General features: G+C 38.0%; 1 protein-coding gene across 5 annotated transcripts in view; it reads right to left on the bottom strand.

The window, feature by feature from the left end:
* The window catches only part of nckap1 (NCK-associated protein 1), a 54,082-nt gene that overhangs the window by 7,665 nt on the left and 23,649 nt on the right, over positions 1–22,768 (bottom strand). For all 5 annotated transcript variants that reach the window (XM_030155307.1, XM_030155304.1, XM_030155305.1 and 2 more), the window contains 22 exons: positions 21,304–21,441; positions 18,062–18,110; positions 17,815–17,971; positions 17,618–17,674; positions 17,050–17,146; positions 15,686–15,792; positions 15,414–15,546; positions 14,818–14,899; positions 14,094–14,152; positions 12,278–12,423; positions 11,994–12,126; positions 11,747–11,866; positions 10,457–10,596; positions 10,223–10,354; positions 8,429–8,647; positions 4,015–4,145; positions 3,794–3,891; positions 2,262–2,355; positions 1,896–1,978; positions 1,684–1,764; positions 1,101–1,194; positions 844–960 (listed from right to left, as the gene is read on the bottom strand). In XM_030155307.1, coding sequence (XP_030011167.1) covers positions 844–960; positions 1,101–1,194; positions 1,684–1,764; positions 1,896–1,978; positions 2,262–2,355; positions 3,794–3,891; positions 4,015–4,145; positions 8,429–8,647; positions 10,223–10,354; positions 10,457–10,596; positions 11,747–11,866; positions 11,994–12,126; positions 12,278–12,423; positions 14,094–14,152; positions 14,818–14,899; positions 15,414–15,546; positions 15,686–15,792; positions 17,050–17,146; positions 17,618–17,674; positions 17,815–17,971; positions 18,062–18,110; positions 21,304–21,441 — 2,467 coding nt within the window. The remainder of the gene's footprint in view (positions 1–843; positions 961–1,100; positions 1,195–1,683; positions 1,765–1,895; positions 1,979–2,261; positions 2,356–3,793; positions 3,892–4,014; positions 4,146–8,428; positions 8,648–10,222; positions 10,355–10,456; positions 10,597–11,746; positions 11,867–11,993; positions 12,127–12,277; positions 12,424–14,093; positions 14,153–14,817; positions 14,900–15,413; positions 15,547–15,685; positions 15,793–17,049; positions 17,147–17,617; positions 17,675–17,814; positions 17,972–18,061; positions 18,111–21,303; positions 21,442–22,768) is intronic.

Raw genomic sequence — 22,768 nt, 5'->3', positions numbered from 1 at the left:
AAAGATCTTTTAGAAAACTGGCTGATCATTGGTTGATCTAATGCTTCACACATTTCCCTTCGTTAGAGAAAGTCAAGATTCACCAGGGAGCGATTTACCAATTCAGGACAGATTTAGAAAAAAAGCCTAATGGAAATGTATAGAAATATGCTTGACATATTACCACAACGTGAATGTAAAGACTTCTGCAATGAACTACTGCCTAAATGTTGTGGGGGATGAGACTATTCAACAGAGACTATTATAATACATTTTGATCAACATGACATAAGCAACTGATAATGTAGGAAACAGCAGAGAATTGTACATAATCATTTGTATGGATGTATCAAAGCATTTGCAATTTGTTCAAAGAAATGAGAAACTGCTTTTTTGATATGCACAAGTGACACAATGATGCGAGGATTCAAAAGTAGTTTTGAAAATTTCAATTCTGATCTGAGAAATGTTCCAAAGCGACTGAGAAACACTGCAACGTTGAAGATAAGACTCACCATTTTATTTTAATTTAATGTTAATACATTATAATGCTGAATAACAGAGCCTGAAGATAAAATGTGCAACTAGCCAAATACTTATACCTGAGTTGTAAATCTTTTTCTTCTTGACTTTAGTTTGCAAATTAAATTACAGCAGAAAAGTGAGGACAGGTACAGAATGAAACAAAAGATGCTGAAACCAATCAGTCATTGAACTTTTCTAAAATATCTGCTTTAGGACATTTATTTGACAGTGGGCAGAAGGAAACAGGTTAAGGGATTAAATGAAACCCAGGAATCCTTAGGTTCATCATATTATCAGGTGTTTACACACAGACGACAACAGACTGGCATGTCATCTTACCTTCAATGGCAGGGCTGTACTGTGACATCACGTTGCTGGCCAGTGTTGGCAAAGAGACTGCCACAAACACCATGAGCAGGCAGGCGATCTTGTACTCCTCCTCTGGACTGATGTTTTCTGCACACACACACACACACACACACACACACACACACACACACATACACACATATATATATATATACACACAAGGTGATGAGACTGAGGAACGGGGTTGGGTTTGTGTTGGATGATGTGTGTATGTTAGCATGTCTCACCGCTCTTTTGTGAGGACAGGGCGACCACCAGAGCTGGGTCGATCTCACAGGGTAAACCTGCTGCTGAGGACAGCTCATACACATTCATGGCCACCTGTACAAAAGACAGAAGAATAGGGAGAGAGAAAGCACACATTTAAAGTTAGTTTATAATTTGTCACCTAACCTTCCAGTTTGTGGGTGAGCATACTATGCACACTTGGCACTTCATGTTTATAACACATAAAGGTCATATTATTTAGCACAACTTGTGTTAAAATTGAATTCAAACATTTTCAAAACTTTATTGCATGATTTTTTAAAATTATGATGATCACTAAAATCTGCACATTGTAAACAATGGAGAATTACTATACTAGCACCCTTCACCAAAGTGAGTAAAAAACATTCATTTACACATTTTAGTACTTAATATTTGACCAAAAAAAAAAAGCTCTATATTAACCAATGTTGCTGTTAATCCAATTAACAGCTATTGAAAACATTACTTTTATATACTCCTTTTCAAGCCATATTTTCAGATGTTATAATGTTACAATGTATATTGTTATACTCTGCATTATAAGGTGAGACTGCTTCTTACCTTCATGTCTGTCTCTCTGGGGATGTGGTCCTTAAAATCCTCCACTGAACTAACCAGGAAAGGAATATGACAGGACAACACCTGTGCACAAAAACACAGAAAAACAGAGATTTAGTGTTGCTGCATGAAGGTAAATCTTGCAGAGATACTATGCAACATCTTTAAAATGGCTTTTCTTTTTTCACCACAAGATACCAATGTGTTCATCTTACATCTCTCAGAGCTTCCTGAGCCAAGGAGCGGAAGGACAATATAACCCCGATGATGGTCATTCTCTTCAAAACACTGTCCACAGCTACAAAAACAAAACAAAACAAAAAAAAAAACAATCATTACTTCAGTTCAGCAAATACATGCATGTTGAACTAATCTTTAATAAAAGACACGCACAGTTTGAATCAGCACATAAACATGAGACATCAGAAACACAAGAAAGAGAATCCATTTTAAGGAAATAGATTAAGTTGACCTGAATAAATATGAGGCACGTTCAGGTCTGAGTTCAATCTACTTCAGATATGGAATCTCTTCAGTTTCTTTACACATGTATGTGTTGTAGAGACAGTGTTAATTATTACAGGTGAGTTTCTTGAAGAGGGCGGCCATGTGATCGGGTTTGTCGAAACTTGTCCTCATCTGTGTCAGCACTTCCATGTTCTCCACAACCAGTTTCTATAAAACACAAAAAATGTTTAATGTGCATGTATTTTCTCATACTCAAGGATATCTACAGATTTCCAGTTTTCCTTTCTTGTCTGAATTACAGCGTCTAAGGACAGAGGGGGTCATATACTGTAGCATCTGTAAAGACCTGATTTGTAAAATGCGATTCAACACTAAAAATGAAAATATTAATTGAAACCTTATTGTCAGCATGAATGCAAGCAAACTGATGCTGTGCAGTGATTGTTTGTACCTCAAGAAAAGTAAGTACATTTCTAACTTTGAATCAAAACCTTAACATTAACTGACATGGTCTTACAATGAACCGTTGTTAACAGTAAACCACGTTGCTAAAAAAACAAATTAATGAGGACAAACTTGGATCATGGTGTTAGCATTACAATGTACAACCATGAAAATGAACTAATAACAAACAACACTGTAAAATGTATAATTGAACCAGACTCTAAAGCAACAGCCTTCACAGCTGCAACAGAGAAAGGAACCCAGCTCTGAGAAAAGATGAACTTTAATGTTAACGGCAACATTACTGTCTTTTGTCATTTATTTGTTAACTGTATTATTGTATGTCAGTATCTTATATTTAGTTTTACAGTGAACAGCGCAGCTTCTGGACAGCTAGCAAACATCCGGTAATAAAAGAAATGTTCAATGGTTATAAAGCGTAAACACAAATCCAAAAATCTGACATCAGATAACCAGCAAACAACTTATATGACCAAGATGCTCTGCATTAATGAGAATCTGAATATAATAAAAATCCCCATAGAGTTTCTTCAATAAACGCAACAACGTTCATTTTCTCAAAGGGGGGACACAACTTCAGGGCTTCAGCAAAAAATTAATGTAAGAATTAAAATATAAATAAACAAGTGAAAAAGTAATCAGAGCTTACTAATACCCCTGTCCTGCCGCACAACTTTGCCCCTCCTTCTCACTGATACCCTGACTACCCAGGGATTAATTTTGAATTTTAAATTAAAGATAACTGTAAACTAGATTAAACTGAATAACTGTCTTTTTTGGGTAGTTCCGTCAAACCAAGACAAACATTATTCGGCCCAAGTCTTAGCTTACAATCTGATAGCACTTTGTCTGCTGAACTGAGTGAATAGTCTTTGAAAAATAATTGGTTGGACAAATTTTCTAAATTCATATTTTCAGAAATGTTTAAAAAAAAAAAAAAATTCCAAAAGGTGAAATTCAGCTGTCTAACTGTCCTCCTAGTGGTAAAAAAAGAGTGTCAAATTTGGAAAGAATTGGGTAAAAAGTGTTTGAGAAATTGGATGGACAAAAATCTCAGACGGATGAAAAAAATTCCTGCTAATACTATGTAGATATATAGCAAAAGTAAAAGTCAAATGTTAAATTAATGGTCTTATAGAGAGTGAAAGTCTGGTTTAAAAGGGCATGTATGTGTGTTTACCTTCAGCTCAGCAACCTGCGATGAGATGTGCCACATCAGACTTTCACTGAGGAACTTCATACCGTAGGGCCCCAACAGCTCAGACAGAGAACGCATCTCTGCAAAAAGACACACAAATCAAGTCCAAAGCAAACACAGTGGGGTCCAGTCTTGTCAGATTTATTAATTTTATCCTGAGACAGCGAGTATTCATGCATGTTTATACATCCGTGCGCTTGTACCCGAGATGTCAGAATATTCCTCAGCGTTGAAAGTCAGCTCATTTTCTGTAGGCAGGTTGACAAAGGCTTTCATGGCAGGGAAGTAGGCGATGTGTCCATTACTGACCTGACGCAGCAAAGTCTCCAAGTACCTGCAGTCAAACACAGTACATATGTTAAAACCACAATGGTGAATTTCATAATGAGGTTTGATTCTACACTATATAACAAGGTGACTAATGCCAGTGAGAGCCTGTTCAATACAACATGTGCTTTTCAAAATCATCTTTAATGGAATCTAAAAATAACTTCCATCAGCTACTGTGACAAAAAAAGAATAACTTAAATGTGCACTTAGGGGCTTAAAGGCAAAGTAGAACAGTCCTGCCATTTCCCAAGTAAACCCTGTCTAGCGATGAATGACAATACGAAAACCGATTGTTACGTCTGACACATGGGAAATGGAAAGGCTCTCTGCATTTCAGAAGCTGCACAATAACAGCAGCTGGATTTGTTATGTGCAGAATGCACTAAAAGGATGCCTGAAACACATTCACAGGGTTTTTCCTGCAGAGAAAATGGTGAAGCGGCCACCTCGGTCAAATGTATTGGAATCGACACAGCAAAAGATTCTGCCAAAACAGCCAAAGACAAATAAAAGATCTGCAACTGTCCTCAAGTAATTTCCTTCTAAGAGCATCCATTTGTTCATGGATGTATTAAAAGAACACACAAAGCGCTAAATCAATATATTTTTCTCCCCACCTACAATACAAATGTGTCTGGTAGCAATCTCATATTTCTGCTCCCACAGGTGAATAATCATAATGTTGTCAAATGCCAGTATAACCTCAAGTTAGTTAAACCTGCATCATCAGCTAAAATGGAAAAACAATCTTTGTATGGCAGCCTTAAAAAGCACATAAAGCCTGGCCAAAAGAGAAAAGTCTACACCAGGATTTAAGTCAGCAAATAGTTCTGATTCTTTATTGAATAAGTACTGCACTGATTAATGCTCCAGCTACAGCAGGTTTTTAACTCTGAGGCAGTAAACAGCTTCTCAATTCTTAAAAAAACATTGGTTTGATAGAGAGCATAAAGATTGGACTGAAGTGGAAAAAGGTCAAGTGGTCTGATGAGTCCAGACTGACTGTCCAGAGTGACAGGGACATTAAGATGATGAAGCAATTACCCATCATGCCTAGTGCCTCCAGTACAAGCCTGAGGGGGCTGTATTATGATATGGGGTTGCATCAGATGGTCAGATCAAGGTTCAGGAACGTTATGAGTCTAAAAATGATTGAAATAAATGCGGGGTCCTTGCATAAGCGTATCCAAATGGTGCATGCTGTAATAAAAGATAAAGGTGGTCCAAGGTCCAACTTTTTTTTGCTCGTTTGTTGTTCACATTTAAGGCATCTATAGTAGGGATGTGAACCCCCACCACTGAGGCCGATACAACGATAGAGTGAAGCCCATTAGATTTGTTTTTAATCTCGTTCTCAACTTATACAACACATTTATTTAGGAAATTTCTTTTTAGCCTCTTAATAAAAAAATATAAAAAAAAGTGGTGCCAGGCACAACAAACCCCACCCCTCGCACATATTGTAGCTTATTTTGGCATCGATCATGTCTATAGAGGGTATACACGTGAAGTCACCGCAGTTATGCCCACTGAGTGGCAGAAAGAGGGAGATGAGTAGCGGCTTTGGCTTGAATACTGCGAAAACTTTAGAACAATCTAAAAAAATTGGGAAGAGCTGTTGTTCCATTGATTGCACAAATAGTTTTAAAAAGCACTCGGAGCTATCGTTTTAACGGCTACCTAAAGCCAAAGACAGAAGAAGCAGATGGATCGGTGCAATTCGTAGAAATCACTGGAATCCAGGCAACAAAACCTGGATTTGTGGTTGCCATTTCGTGTCAGGTAATGTTAATTTATGCTGTATTCTTGTGTAAAATCATACCTTAAATTACATATCGTTTTGGCTAACGTTACTTCTTAGTAAAGCTCTTAATGTTAGCATCTGTCATTTAGTTATTATTACTTATTATTATTATATTATTTATTTCATAAGTGAAACGTTTTTGTCTTCAATTGTATGATTATGAACCTTGTGCTCTACATAATTTGTAAACTAGCTTAAACTGAGGCTAACCTAGTTTTCCAAATGAGGGGGTACTCTAGCACAAAGTTGTTGTAGCCGAGTTGTATCAAGTATTTGATGTTAACTATACTTAAAAAATCAAAAGTACCAGTAGATCATACACTCACTTGGGTCAATACTAAGGGTTAAACTCCAGTAAATCAGTACCGAACTGTGAGCACTACTGCTGGGCCTTTAGCTTGGCAATCACCACCAAGAAAATACGTCTTCACTGACATAAAACCTCAAAAACAATAGTATGTTGAATTGAAAGCACTCACTGGCTGTAATCCTCTAATTAACGCTGACGAGGATGTCAACAACTCTTTGGCTTTTGTATATTTTCAGGCTTTGCATTGTGTATTTTCCCAGCATTGAAATCAGGTTCATATAAATGTCAGGATACGTGATTTCCGGCCACATATCAATGTTCGTAGACCACTTGTTGTTTGGTAGTTGTATGGATCCATGTCGAGTCCAATTGTCTTTAATTTCATGTTATATTCCACATTTTTCCTGGTCTCGCTGTAGTTACTGCTATGCTCCGCCATGTTGAGCCAGTTTGTTTTTGCCACTCGGTCTGACTTAGAGGGGCGTGGCCCGGGGGGAAGTGACGTATGTGCATTCCCTCTATGTGTCCTGATGTCAGCATAGACATATTTTGGCCATTATCAAGTATATGAGAACAAAAAAAAAAAAAAAAAAAAAAAAAAAAAAAAGATTTCAAAAATTCATAAAATTTGAACTTTGACCTACTTTTCCCAAAATATAATCACATTTATTCTGGGTCACTGGCAATCTATAAACCCAATTTGGTATGAATTCAACCAATAGTTTTGCTGCTAGAATGTTAACAAACAGAGAAACACACAAACAAACTGAACCAAAAACAATACCCCTTGCCTCCCCTGCAGGGAGCGGGGTACAAACACATGGGCCATTCACAAACAGTCCTTTTACTAATAGCGTTCTCTGTCTGTAATTTTACAATATCTTACAAAATACTTATAAACCCAAACTAATAAGCATTTCCCAGCATCAACAAGCAATGGCAGTGGAAGATCCCCCTGATTTTTCCACCACTAGAACACATCACCATTCAGAGCTAAACAATCCCTCCCCCTGTACTTGCAAATCACAAAACTTTTGACTTGTGTGTCTTCAGAGGTACGCTGAATATCTCTTCTTCACCTTTTGTCTTGCCTCCCTCCATGTTTGCTGCTTACTAATGGCAGCTGTGCCACCCGGCTCCCATGTTTTAATGACAAAACGCCAAAAGACAGTGATGGTGCGTTCAAGGTGCCTTGAAAACACAGGTGCAGAAGAGATAAACTAGGTAATAATTGATGTAACCAAGGGTTTTACTGATGCAGACAAGGTAAGAAAGATGCCTTGTGCATTTGTATTTGGCAGTTGTATCTGATGCACATTGAAGCTACCGGTGCAATCATATCATAAACGTGTGTCTCGCACCACCGATTCAAACCTGTGAATCTCTCCATCCCTAATCTACAGAGCCATATCAATATTAGCAATACTGATGAAGTTTTATAAAATGTAAGTAAAATATTCACTTTCTCTCTCAACCTCTGCAGCACATGTTTGATCTTCTAATCACAACTTTCATAAAAAAAAGCTCTAGACACATACAGTGTGACTAAATGTTTACCTACTCATAGTGTTCATGGGAGGTTTTAGAGCAGTTTTTGTTAGTTTGTTATATTGTGGACAAACCCAATTGATTAACTGTATCAATAACAGCAAAAAGGGCAGCTTTAGCCAAGATGGCTAGTATCCTGCTGTAGACTCTGGCCTGATGACAATAGGTACCCTAAAAAAACCAATATATTACAACACATTGATTAAAAAGAGTTAAGACAGCTAAGAGACAAGATAAATCGATAAAGAGAAAAAAGATAAAAGAGAACAGTGAAGCATCAGTACAATCATACAGAGACAGTACATACAAGTTTTCTCCTTTGGCTAAAAGCAACAGTTGTCAAGCTGAGGATGTTTCACAATCACAGTAAATTGACGTTTCCTTCAGCCTCCTCTATATTATTTGAGGAAGCAGAGAAGGTAAGTAGTTGAAGTAAGAACAGGACCATATTATTATAAAATACAGTGCGAAAAATGGGCTTTGTCAGGTTTTTCATTTTGCCTCACAAACAATGGAAGTGCTCAAGTCAAACTGATTTGACAGATATTATATAGAATGATACACCCACATTGCTGCTGTGGCAAAAGTCAACCTAACTTTCTCATAAAGATGAAGCCAAACGTACCAGTTTGTGTACAGACTGGTAATGGTGGGCTCCCCATGGCTGTCCAGGTGCTGTGTCTGCTGCAGGAGGACATTGTTAAAGACCCGGGTGATGTCAATAGTGACGTAGTTCTCTATGGACTGCAGCACAGTCATGTAGGCCCGGACGCTTGTCAGCAGCTCACTGGGCTTGGCTATCTCCTGGGTAGCCTGGTTATACATGGTCATTCCCACTATAGACCTGTAAAAAAGGAGGAGACATTTAAGAAAACGTGACAGAAAAAAAAAAATCCAACATTCCCAAAAATATCTGAATCCAAATACAACAGTACTCTCTCTTTTTAGTCTGACAAATGTACTATATGCAACGTCAATGCACTGCTTATATTCTTCCCTTACTAATTGTAGCTGTTGGGAAAATTATCTACCAATTAATTTGAGTACTAAGCATTTCAAACACTGGAATTCAATTGTAGAAAGAAACATAACGTGCTGTGCGCTTTTAATACCCCTCAGCCAAATATAGTGTAAGATTCTGTTGAAAGTTACTGCCTTACAATTTAGATTAGATTGTCTTTGTGTAAAACTTATTACATACATATTTATTGACCGCTGCCACATGATGTCAGGGGTCATGTGATTATGTTTACGCAGCCATATTGGAAGGCAATCCACAGACTAGAAAGAGGAGTGCCAGGCTTGTTAGAGATATAATTGTACTTAATAATTGTAGTCATGGTTAACTTTTGCGCAGTAATAGGCTGCTCAAACAGAGTGGGACATGGGGAAAAGAAGTCTTTCGAAAGGATCCCCTCTGTTTTAACTAACCAGGGAGAAAAACATAAGGAACTCAGTGCCCAGAGACAGAGTACCGAGTATGGTAGTAGACATACGGTCACTTGTCGGCTGTATATTATGTATAACAATTTAAAGTGGTGAACAATAGGGATTGTCAGGTCATCCATGGTTTGGTACATATTGCGATTCTTGGGTTGCAGTTCTGGTGCGAGGGCCGACTGGGATCAGACTCGGAGCCCAATCTGTGTGCCGAGCCCCGGAGCTCAAGCAGGGCTGGGTGCAGCGCACAGCCCCGGTCGGCATCCTGGCTTGAGAGGACACAGCATCGGCTGGCCTCTGCGTCTGGGCAGTGCCATGAACCATGACTCAAGAGCTGCAACAGGGGACCATGGGTCTACTCTGTGTAGTGGTTGTGATATGTTATTAATTTTAGGTGTTCCTGCTCCCACTCAGCACATGTCTTTGTAAGGGTCAAACCCATCAATCACAGCCAGTATCTCAGCATACCATTGCTTTTCAGCAGGGTTCAGAGTTTGAAAATCATCTACCATATATAAATGATAAACTGTCACTAATAACCTGCACTAATAATCCATTTAAGATATCTTATCACTGATAAAGCAGCTGCTTAACACAAAGTCTGTCACTCTGTTGCCTAAACTCTTGTCTTCCAATGTGGCGGCGTATCTGTTTACTTCTGGTATTGATGACTTAAATGGCAGCAGTCTATATTTGAAAGTAGTCAGATATTACAACTGCACATGTCATTTGACCTTGAAAAATTAGGTCAAGGTGACCTATTTTCAATAGGCTTCTGCTTCATGACAAGATGCATCCACAGTATAAATTTGGTGCAGATATCTCAATGCATTCTCCAGATAGTCCAATTATATTGTTGCACAGACAGACAGACAGACACACAAAAAGACGACCTCAGCCAAGGGGTAAATACAACCAAGGTATGAACTAGAAAAAAAAAAAAAAAGCTTCCTGCATGTCTCTTTGAATTAACATTTACTTGGTAAATCGGATCTCCAGGTGTGAGGTGAGGTACTCTCTCGGTGTGAACGTGTGCTCCCAGACCACTAAGTTGGGTACATAGTTGATGGAAAAGCAGAGTTCAGATAGTGCTGTGTGGAGTTTATCCAGACTGAAAAAGAAGAAAAACAGAGAAAGAGAAAAAAAAAATCAGCACTGCAAAAATTATGAACAGAACAAGACCCTTATTGTCTATTTTTCTTGATGCACTAACTTGGTGACCAGTAGTCTGTTCTTCCTCATGCTCTCCACTCCTGGTTTCTCCCTCTCTGGTTCGCCTTTCTTCCCTGTCGCCTTCTTGCTCTTCTTGTTCACGGCTTGGCTGATGGTTTTCGCACAGTGCTTAGGAAGCAGCTGGAGCAGGATAAGCAGAGAAGACAGACAGGAGCAGAGAAAAAAAAAACAAAGATGAGATGGAAAAATACTGATTATTCATGACCTGGAAGATTTTCTTTTCTTCTTTTAAGTAAGAAGTGAATATGCAGACAGATAAACTTAAGAAGCTTTTAAAAGGCGCACATCAGCAAAGGCATCACATTATTAATGTGACAGCATGTAATATTATGCAGTAGATAAAAATGGCTGGATGCAATCCCACACATTAGTTTTTATCTGTGCATGAGCACTACTGAAGAAAAGAGTAAAGTTTGAAATTGTATTTGGCTGTCACCATTTTGGGTTCTTTTGGAGTCGGAAGTGAGTATATCCAAACAAGAGGGTAGAGCTGGAAGGCACAAAGCATGGCTGCTGCTAAATTACCCATAGCTAACAATATTTAACCAACTTGGTGAAAACAGTGACCACAATAGGAAATATTATGCCACGTTTCCACTAAGTGGAACCGGCTCGACTCGACTCGGGTACCAGGTACTATTCCTGGAGACCGTTTCCATTACAGGATACTACCGACTTTAGTGTACCTGGACGTCATAGTGATGCAGCGCATTACTTCCATGTCGTCTGCTCAAAGAGTTGCTAATAAACTTGCTCATTGTATGTTGTCTCGTCAAGCTCAGGCTGAATTTTTACATCTGAACCTCTTCGGCAAACCATGGTGTAGTTTTGTGGGCTGTCATCATGTGGATTAAGCTACCGCTATATTTACTGTAAACTTCCGCATCTGTTTTTTGTAAAATGGCAGGTCACAGAGACAATGCTCTGACCAATCAGGGGTCTGCAATGCTTACATGTCACATTTTAGTATCTGTTCCCCAGTCTTGGAACCTCAGCAGAGGTGATACCAAAAAACTAGTACCGGGTACCAGATTCCAGATCCTTTTTTGTAATGGAAACGCAAAAAATCTGAGTCAAGTCAAGTTGAGCCGGTACCACGTAGTGGAAACATGGCATTATATTAAATCCCACTAGTTTGTAATGAGGACTTGTAAGAAAATAAAAAACTTGGCCACACTTATGTTAAGGTCATTTAATGTTAATTGTTTCACTGTGTTACTTAACTGTACAATTGTAAGATAAGTCAGCATGTGTTTGTGTGTGTTCCTACCTGGTCGCTGAGTGTACACTGCTCGGTACAGATGTCAGTTATCAGATTTCTGGCCTGTTTAGCCATCTCATCCAGAAACATATTGCACAACGACAGGCTTCGATCACCTATGTGGTGACGCTGTTGGGAAAGAAAAATAAAAGATATACACACTAAAAACCATATTAAGACCCAACATTTAGGTTTTACGTATTTTGCTGTGGTATTTGTTATCTGTATGGTGCGTATATGTATTGTGTATCACCACCTCCTCAGGACAGAGCTCATGTGTACAGGACATGAAGTGTGTGCAGAGCAGTGGGAAGCAGATTGAGTGTCGGCTCTGGGAGGGAAGCTCCAAACACTGCTGGAACATTTTCTCAAATGCACGGCTGTAGAAGCTGCAACCAGAAAAACACAAGCAAAGACATATAAAGAATGAAATATATCAAAGACTGCAAATAAACTCCTAGGTGGTTTCAGTTGATCCTTCATTTGCGTGTGATTTGGTTCTGGTTTGCATGCACAGACTAGAGTGTGTTAATGTCTGACCAGAAAATGGACAGGTCTGATGTTTCTACCAGCATTTCCACCAGCGAGTCCACCATCTTGGTGTGGAAGATGATGGTGTTCATCATTTTACCAAGCTCCTTGTGGTCAGCTATACCGAGACTGGCTTTAGAGACACTCGTGTAAGCCTAGGGAACGAGAAAAAGGCACAGATACACAGAGAACAAGCAGAATAACACATCAGCCCATTGTATTTTGTGTGTTGGAGTGTTTTTTGTGCTACGAGCAATTTGACATTAGTTTACTCCATTTCTAAACTAAAATCAACTATGTTGCACACTGTTGCAGCTGTAGAGGATGCAGTGTTTCCTAATCATTACATTGACTGTGAGAGCCCAGTGGTTTGTGGGAATATGTATGTCTCATAACAGTGTGACAACTTGTATCACAACTGAGCCTTAATTTTGACGAGTGAGCAAAGCGTCACTTCATTCTCAAACTATCTGTGATCACAAAAATCTTACCTTTGACATTCGTGCCAAACCAATGACTTAATACCATGTCTTGGTATCACCAACTCAAGAGAAACATAAACTCCTAACATAGTAAGGTAAACATGATAGAAAACAACATAGAAAAACAAAATCTAAAATAAATGGAAATGTCCATTTCACAAATTGGGAACAAGTTTCCCATGAGACAGAAGCTGAATGCTGACGTCATGGCATTCAAGTGTCAGTATTGCATGTAACACGAAGTACTTTTAAATTTTAAGTGGATTAACTCTTTAAGTGCCAGACAGTTAAGGGGCTAATAAGCCTTAAAAGTGCCACAGAATTTGGCCGTTTTTCAGTATTTTGCGTCGTTTTTATAATATTTGAAGAATCCTGCAGGAAACCGCTCGGTAACATCCGACCGATTGCTGATTAGATTCAAAACGCACCGGACGCAGCCGATTCATTATTGATCGTAATTTGCATACTTTATAATAATAATCTTTATTTATATAGCACTTTTCATACATTAAAATCTGTAGCACAAAGTGCTTTACATATCAGTTTAAAGATCAGTACCGCCCCCCACCCACACCCACCCACTCACCCGCACACGCACACACACACACACATATACATGCAAACCCACAAGCTCACACATACTTAAGAAGACTGACTGAGCACGGGTAGACCAGAACAAAAATGTACAAGTAAAAGTAAAACATCAGTTTAGGAGGCGCTGTCTCAGGGAACCATCCGCACCAGGATGCAGCCGCCGACCCCAGCGACCAGGCACCAGCAACACAGCCCCGCATCCCAACTAGTGGGAGAGGGCCAACTGGGACCCCCACCCACCAGAAAGGAGCGGACTCCAGTGAGAGAAGGCGCCACAGCCCCCGGAGTCCACAGCCGCCCCCCGGCATGAAGGGCTCCCTCTGATGAAACACCGGAGAATAAGAAACATTAAAAAGATATAAAAATATTATTCGGTCGCGTGACCTCAAATTCCCGTCTGCTTGGTCTCAAAAGGGGGACAAAGAAAGAACATCATCGAAATGTGAGAAAGAAATGGGGGTGGATGGTTTGTTTGTACACAAATGTGGCGTGTTCTCCAAAGCCGATCTGATCGGCCCGTGGCACTTTACAGGTTGTTTTCGTAAAGCCGATTTAATCGGCCCATGGCACTGAAAGTGTCAAGCACTTGTTGTGTGGAACAGACCTGTAGATAGTTGTTAGCTTACAGTATGAACAAATGACACTCCTGCCACAAAATAGACTGACATAAACTTCACATAAGCAAAAACAACTTTACATATTGAACCTTCCAAGTCACATATTCCAATACATCTGTTGAGTGTACATACCTGCAATCTGAACCAGTCAAGTCTCATGCCTCTGAAATCAAACACCTCTCCATCCTCCACTGAAAAACATCAAAAATAACATGGTTTCTGAGCCTGTTGTTTACATCTTTCATTTTTACAGGTAACTTTTGGGCAGGGGTGGGCAATCTGGGCAGATGCTCATATGACAAACAGAAATACAAGCCACAGGCACCTCTAGTCTAGTCCCCAAAAGTAACAAACAAGGGGTTCCTCATATTTCTGGAGAATTTCCGCATAGTGATAACACTTTTGTTTTAATTTTACTAAAAATTAAACGTAAACATTGTACATTTTGAAAATAAAAAGAAGTGTTACTGTTGTCACAATTACTTACTCTGACCTTTTTCTTTTCTATTTCTTCAGTGACCGCAAAATAACACATCAAACTCCTGCAGATTAAGAGTGCACAAACAGCACACTTCTAATGCTGACAGATTATAAAGTATAGAAACTTGAAATATAAACTTCAGTAGAGTTTAATGCACGTCCTTGCCTACCAACATTAATCCTGAATGACCTGTGAGTCTTTCTCTGTAAAACAATATTATACCCATTTAAAATTATTAATGGTAGGTAGAGGCTATTCTTTGTTTAATGAGTAGATCTGTATAATTCCTCTGACTAGTACTTAGTGTCTTGTACCTGCTATGGAACATTAATATTGCCCCCTCTTAGTGTTGTTAATACATTTAACTCAGTTTACCTTGTTTGACACTGAGGGAAGTCATAGTGTTGACAAAAGAAGACATAATTATAGATTCATCCTCTGGACACACAGATAGATTCTGCCAAACAAAGAGAGAATTAAAATATATGTTGTTAAGGTATTCAAATCAAAAAGCTCAAAGAACAATCTCATCTGACTGAAATGCCATCTACAAACTTTAACCATCACCACCACCAACTCAACTGTGACAATGAGCTACTTTCAGAAAGATTTGTTTTTTTAAGATTTGGTGTAATAAAGAAACAAATGCTTCTGAAAACAGCAGCCACTAAGCACCTTTTAGATGAATAGTATACAAACAATTAGATTTTTCTGCTTAAAAAAAAAAAAAAAAAAAAAAAAAAAGGGAAGAAACTAAGAATTCACATTTTTAATCTTTCATAAACACAGAAATCTCAACTTACATTGCATTTGACCTTAGGAGTTGTTAATATATGTGATGTTAGCAAATTAAGAGACTACATAATAATACAACTTGAATATTTAATAAATATGATTTGATTTTGTTCAACAGTTAAATTAATATTTTTGTTTTATTTCTGTATACATGTACAATGCTTTTGTGTTCTTACCTGCACCAGTTCATTGAGCACGACCGCATCAAACCCAGACAGGTACTGGACGTAGTACCTCTGCATCACAGGACCATACTTCCTGACATGAGCTCTGAGCTCCTCCATGTAGAAGATCAACTCTGCTATGTGTCTACAAAAACACACACAAATACACACTGCAACTACACTGAGACGAGAGCAGCAAAGTCATCCAAGTAGAAAATAACACAAGTACAGAGCAGAATGTATGAATATATTTGTGTGTGTTCAGGCAGGGTGTGTGTGCATACTTGTCAATGAAGTCGTCTGTGCTTTTCTTCTGGATGTTGTCTGCATGTCGAAGCAACCAGATGATTTCATCACGGGCGAATGATAACGCCATGAACACAAATAATGCCTAGAAGAATGGAAAGAAACAGTAATGGGAACAAATACAGAAAGAAAGAGGCAGCCAGGAAATACCAAACTAGTCCCTTATAATTTAAAAAATGATTCAGTTTTAAAGCCATCTTTAGAAATGACCTGATTTAATGAATTTCACCATGCAAATATCTGTAAGGGGCGAAATAAAATACTAATACACATTATTTTATGTGCAAACATACATAGCAACCTCTGGCCACTACATAGCTGTGTTAAAATCATCATCAGTGTCATTATATTGTACATTTATGTTTTTGTACTAAAAATTAACCAAGATCAGGATTTATTGAAAGATGAGATCTTCCTGTGTATCTTCCGATAAAATGTTACTTCTTCATAACCGTCACCACAGTAAGCATGAATATAATGGTGTGTTCTTTGTAACATAACAGTGTAAAGACTAGAACTTTAAAATATATATAGGGAAGAAATACAGTAAAATATGGAAATAATATGATGGCAGTGGTTCTCAAATTTTATCAGCTCAAGACCCTAAACATTCATTTCATTTCTCCTCAGAACCTGTTTCTTTTTTTTTTTTTTTTTTTACGACATTTTCATCTTATGGTATTTTCATTTTGTTGCATCTTTTGTATCAGTTTCATCTTTTCATCATTTTGTGTCTATTACAAATGATAGCACTCCTATATACTATACATCGCTTTGGTCAAGATTTATAAACTCTTCAAGGAAATATTCCTGTTTTATTTGGGGAAATAAAAGTGACAAATTAGCTTATTGTTGCATATTTTACTTCAATAATTAGTGACCCACAAAAGCTCTGGCACCCATTTTGGATCCTCAATCTAAGTTCCGGAATAGCAGGCTTACAGTATCGCAACATCACAATATACTGAAAAGTGATCACTATATCTTGATACATAGCATATCACCAGATTCTTGTCAATATAGAGCTATACCATCCCTCTATGGCAGGGGTGTCAAACTCAGATCCTCAAGAGCTGGTATCCTGCATGTTTTAGATGTTTCCCTCTTCCAACACACCTGATTCAAATGATAAGCCTATCATCCAACTCTGCAGAAGCCTAATAACGACCGTCAGGTGAGCTGGAAGAGGGAAACATCTAAAACATGCAGGATACCGGCCCTCGAGGACCGGAGTTTGACACCTGTGCTCTATGGTATTACTGATACAGGTTTGTCATTTTAGGGTACATCATTTAAGTCAATCTAACACAGGAATTTATTAAACTTTTTCTTTTTTAAATACCTTAGGACCTAGTAGGCCCGGCTGGTCAGCCAAGACGGTGGCTAACTCCTTTAAAGCTGATCGGAGGAACTTGCGTCTCTCTCTGTGCATGGAGCCTCTGCAGAGACAGACAGGCAGAAAAAAGTCCGCAAAGAGCATGAAACCCAGAAGCATCATGACTAAATGGTATTTTGACACTTTCAGGACAATCCTGCGACAGGACAAAAGTAAGTCGATGACAGTGATGGCAGAAGAATGAGAATGAAGATGAAAGGGGAAGCCAGAATAAGTAATGAGGATAAAAGCTGAGACGAGACAGAGTGGGAGACAAAGAAGAGAGGAAAAAAAATGAATGAAGGATAAAGGCAAAGAAGGTGATCTGCCTGTGTCAAGACTCCCTGAGAGACACACAAAAGGCTTGGAGCAGAGCTAAAATTATGGTTAAAGATGGGAAGCACAGAAGGAATTTAAAATGATAAAAATGTAGATGTAAAAGTTACTAAATGTAATTTTTTGGACATGTGAGGAAGCAAATCTTCATACATTCTGGTTGGAATTTGACTAAGGTTAAATGAGGTTTTATACATACGCGTGAGACAGAGCCTGTTCTTTGCACTCTCTGATGTCATTGATGCGTTTGTTGTACCTGGAAAACAAGCATGAAAAGATGGTTTGTTAATATAAGAAAACTTAATTACAGTATTAGTGTATGAGTTCCAAATCTCATTATCTGTGAGTTCATGGCAGAAATAAGGCTTGAAAAGTGTGTCTTGTGTCCATTCCTACCCTCTGATGTTGACAAAGAGATCCTCTGCAGCCTTGTGGATGTGGAAGACTTCATCCCTGAACAGACAGAGGCAGGTGGAGCTCTGCAGAGCCAGCTTCCACAGAGACAGAGCTGCAGCATCACTGTTCAGCACTGCATGGCACAGGATGAAACCAACTACAGGGAAAAACAGAGAAATATATGACTATGTACAATAAAACAAATATAGAAACTATACAGTAATCAATTAGTTTGTAAACTACTTACAAACAATCCATTTCTCCATTGTGTCCAGTGATAGGTATTCACATGGCATCTGAAGAAAGACACACAAGTAGTAAGAGTCTAGGATCCCATTATCAAAATATACTTTTGTAGACACCTTTTGGTTTAACCAAAGGGATAATAATATGCATCACAGAGACTTAAAACTGAGGACACAATAATTCTAGTTCGATCTTAAATATTTTAAGACTAAGGGGAAACAACCACATCTTGAAAGTGAAGGCAGAACAGAAGTACAGGGTGTCCCAAAAATTTGACATAATTTCATCACCTAATAATTTGTTCAAAATTTGTTCTTTTTGCTCAAAAAAGTGGTTTCATTTTTATTGTTCTGTTTTCAGGAATAGACATGCCATTTACTGCAACAGAAAAGGCGTTCTGTGTATTGAAGTACGCCCACACTCAGTCAAATGTGAATGCACAACGTGAATTTGTTAGAAAGTTTCATAAACAAGTGCCAACAGGACAGCACATTTGGATGTGGCATAAGAAGGTTCAAGAGGAAGGCTGTTTGTGTCGGAAAGGAACTCCACAACCGACTTGATGTGTTCCACGTCACAAGCGGTGCACACATTGAACATCTGTAATAACTTTGGAACATCATAAAATTACTATCTCCCAGAATTTTCCATTTGAAATTTGTAGAATAAAACATTTTATTTCCAAAATCAATCCTAGTAAGTAATATTTCCCCTGATCATGTAGTCACTCCGATATGGACATCTCCAATGATGTCAATTTTTTGGGACACCCTGTATATTCAAGTGTAATAATACTGATGGCCACTGGTTCCAAATCCACTTGGTTCCACTGAACTTCTCTTTAGAAATACCAGTCAATACAGTTTTTCCCAGGAGTAATTCTGGTCTCTTTGTATAGACTTGGACCCTTTAATAAGTGTACTGGTGGTGATAAATTACTGTTGTTAATGAGATTTCAGTACTTATAGCAGACTCTAATATCTGCTGTGTGGCTTCTGTCGTTATTGAGTAAAACTTGATTTTTCCTGAACAGACACCTCAACTTTCATTTTGGTTAATAAGATATGTATTAAAGATTATGTTTGATGACTGTTTTACCATGCTTGTAATCTAGCGTTTAGCATGAGCTCAGCCTCAATGAGCAATTCAATTCAATGTAAGGCAGGCATGATGACAGACCATATAATCCAATATCAGATTAATGCAAACATTAGCTAATGTACAGGCTGGGTGTTGTAATCAAGAATGGAAAACTTAATGACACATTCGTGTGATATAATCCTTTGACCCTTTTATGGTGTTTCTAGTGTAACTTAGGAGGCTACAATAGAACACTCCGTCAGGAAAAACAAAGCACTCTGTTAGCCCTCAAGTCATATTAATGAAGCCATAATTTACAAAAAGGACCACGAGTACTCTACAATTTAGGCCAGAAAAGTGGATCACATTTGTCCAACTTTGAGGTCCTTACACTGGCTGCCTGTCTGTCAGAGGATAGATTTTAAAGTTCTGTTGCTGGTCTATAAAGCTCTGAATGGTTTAGGACCAAAATACATCAGTGACCTCCTGACCCAGTATGAACCCACCAGACCCCTCAGGTCATCTAGATCTGGTCTATTGTCAGTTCCCAGAGTCAGAACCAGACATGGAGGAGCTGCATTCAGCTTCTATGCTCCACGTCTGGAATAAACTCTCAGAAAACCTCAGATCAGCTGAAACTCAGTTTATTTAAATCCAGGTTAAAGACCCACCTGTTCTCAGCTGCATTTGAATAGAGTTTTTATTCATCAGTTCAGATCTGCACTATTCCTTTTAAGCTAAAAGTTTTTATCCATTTTATCTGCTTGTCTCTTTTATCTGTTTTATCTATTTAACTGATTTTTGTTTGTTTTTCTCATGCCTTCTGCTGTAATGCTTTTCATGTTTTATGTAAAGCACTTTGAACTGTCTTGTACATGAAATGTGCTACATAAATAACGCTGCCTTGCCTTGCCTTGTGTTTGACTCACCACGGTGAAGCTTGGTTTGACTGAGCAAACTGCATTACCATAATTTCTTAAATAATTTCTGAAATAAAATGTTAAGATTTGGTGATGAGTTTAGAGTTAAGTTGAAAATGTGTTCCAATGTTTTCAAAACATGTCCTGCTAGCTTAGTTTCACATTGTGAATTGATGACACGCATAGTGATGTAATGATTACCAGTATGACGATAAACCACGGTACAATTCCTGTCAGTTAGTATTACCATTTAAATTCTAATTAAAAATGGAAAATGGTCAAACAAGCTCCACTATGACCTGTCCAACTACCGTACTTTTTTACCCCCTCAAAAAACCACTCAGGAATCGAAACGAGAATTGATGAGGAATTGGATTGGTAACCAGAATGGACATTGGCATTGATACTGATAAAATCCTACCAATTCCCACTCCTTGTGCAGATATCTTTTATGGCTATAAGGTGCCATCTTTAATGCACATTTGTATGTTTGACGTTTACATGTTAATATTTTAATGTTTCTGCCAAAAGAAAGTACATTGTGCATGTTATTTAATTTTTTTTTTTTTCTTTTCTCCAAAATACAACTTGGTTAAATAATTTCAGTGTGTCTATAAGTATTTTTTTTTAACATTTTGAGCACATTTCAAACATACCATGATAATAATGATAACCGTGATAATTTTGATCACAATAATCGTGATATGAAATTTTCATATTGTTACACCTCTACATCCATACATATGTATTAATATAGCAATGACTCTGTATCGATCAATCTGTAATCTGCTATTAACTGCAAGAAACAATTGGTTACCTAGCACCTCGGCAAAGGTCATAGTAGCTGGTGGAGTACAGTGGAAAAACCAAAAAATGTCAGTGGAAAAGAAGCATTAGAGGTCCTACATCTATGGACTGAGATCACAGTGACTCTAAGCATGAGCGTTAACTGCAGCCTGGACTTTTGAAGCCAGCAACTAACACTCATCAGCAGTTACACTTGAAGATACCACCCCATTGGTTTTAGCTTCCAGGCCATGGCTGTTGCTCCTTAGCTTGGAAAAAATCTAAAGCAAGTCAACTATTTGTATGTGTAAGAACTTACTGATTCTTGGTTGTTTCATGTTATATCAAATGGACAAAACAAACAAGATTCTGAGACACTAAATTGAAAACATTCTTTCATTGGCATTATAATTAACAATAATGGTAACATGGGACTACGCAATTTCCCCCCACTAACAGTGTCTGACTGAGCAGGGTTGAGCATGGTGGAGGGGGCAGAGATGAGAGACAGCAGTTGGGCATTCCTCCATTGGTCAGCAGACAGATTCCTCCTGGGATAGACCATCTGAAGGCTGATCAACGCATCGGACAGAGACTGAAGGAGACAAGGAAAGAGACATCACCATTACTAACTTTGCACCCTATCCATATATGACCTCACCTTTCTGACTGTTTGCATTACAGAGATATGTTTTACACATGTATCCCTTCCTGCCATGTAACAACATTGGGATTTTTATAAATACAAGAATTACATTACTTATAAATACAAGAATTTAGACATGCTGTTTTAATTTCTATACTTCTCTCACTTTTTGTATCTATCATATTTCCTCGAAAAAAAAAAAAAAAAAAAAAAAAAAAAAAAAGTGGAAATCCACTAGAAACCTGACCAAATAAAAAGGTCCTGGGTCAAAAATAAGGCTTGAGAATCCTGTGGTACTTGTCAAATCACTTTAATTGAATGAAGTTAACAATGTAAAAAGCCCCGTTAAAAAAAATCTTTCCTTTAATCTGAAACAGCTAAGACAGTGTTGAGTTTGTTCTAACAACGCTATGTGGTATCATCAGAGGCACAAAAGAGAGTGGGCTTCAACCTGAGGCTTCATACTAAAATATGTCTAATTCTGCCTCTCAAATAGAGGGAATTACATAAAGCCCTGCCTCTATAACAAGCCAACTTAAATAAAGGCCTGGTACCTTCTGCCCAAAACAAGCACCTTCACATATAAAACTCGTAGACTTAAGGCACCTCCCTAAGATGAACAAATTAGGAAACCCCCACTGAGAGAACAAAAAAGCCTAATTAGCCAAAACAACGCAAATGGTGTAAATTCTTAATCACGATGTAGATCACTAATGTAATGTAGATTTTTATTTTGTATTCCGAATTTAAGTAAGATATTTTTAAAATCCCAAATGTTGCAGTGTTTTGTTCTACAGGGTGTCCCATAAGTCTCCATACATAGGAGACATAATACATTCCATACATATATGGTTCTAACATGTATTTCTTTATATTTCAGATAACCCAAAGAATGCATTTGAATAAAGAGCAACGAATTGAAATCATCCTGATGGCTGGTTCAGCAAGCAGTCGTATGGTTGCAAGCACATTTAACAGAAAACATGGGACGAGTATCACACACGACACTGTGGCAAACTTATTATCAAGTTCAAAAAAACAGGAAGTGTTTTGGATCAATTTGTTCCCGACAAAATGGCAGTCATATAGAGCATATTATATAAATAAAAATGGTTTATGTCAAGAAATGTTTATTTTTCCTATGTATGGAGACTTATGGGACACCCTGTATTTAATTTAACTTTTTTCTTTTGTCTTAAAAAATATTGACAAAGATTTGTATCATTGTAATTGCTTTCAATGTTCTATTCCTGTATTAGTCATATTAGTCATAATA

Source organism: Sphaeramia orbicularis, chromosome 15 (genome assembly GCF_902148855.1).
Source record: "Sphaeramia orbicularis chromosome 15, fSphaOr1.1, whole genome shotgun sequence".
Taxonomy (NCBI): Eukaryota; Metazoa; Chordata; class Actinopteri; order Kurtiformes; family Apogonidae; genus Sphaeramia; species Sphaeramia orbicularis.
This window is presented reverse-complemented; position numbering and strand designations above follow the sequence as displayed.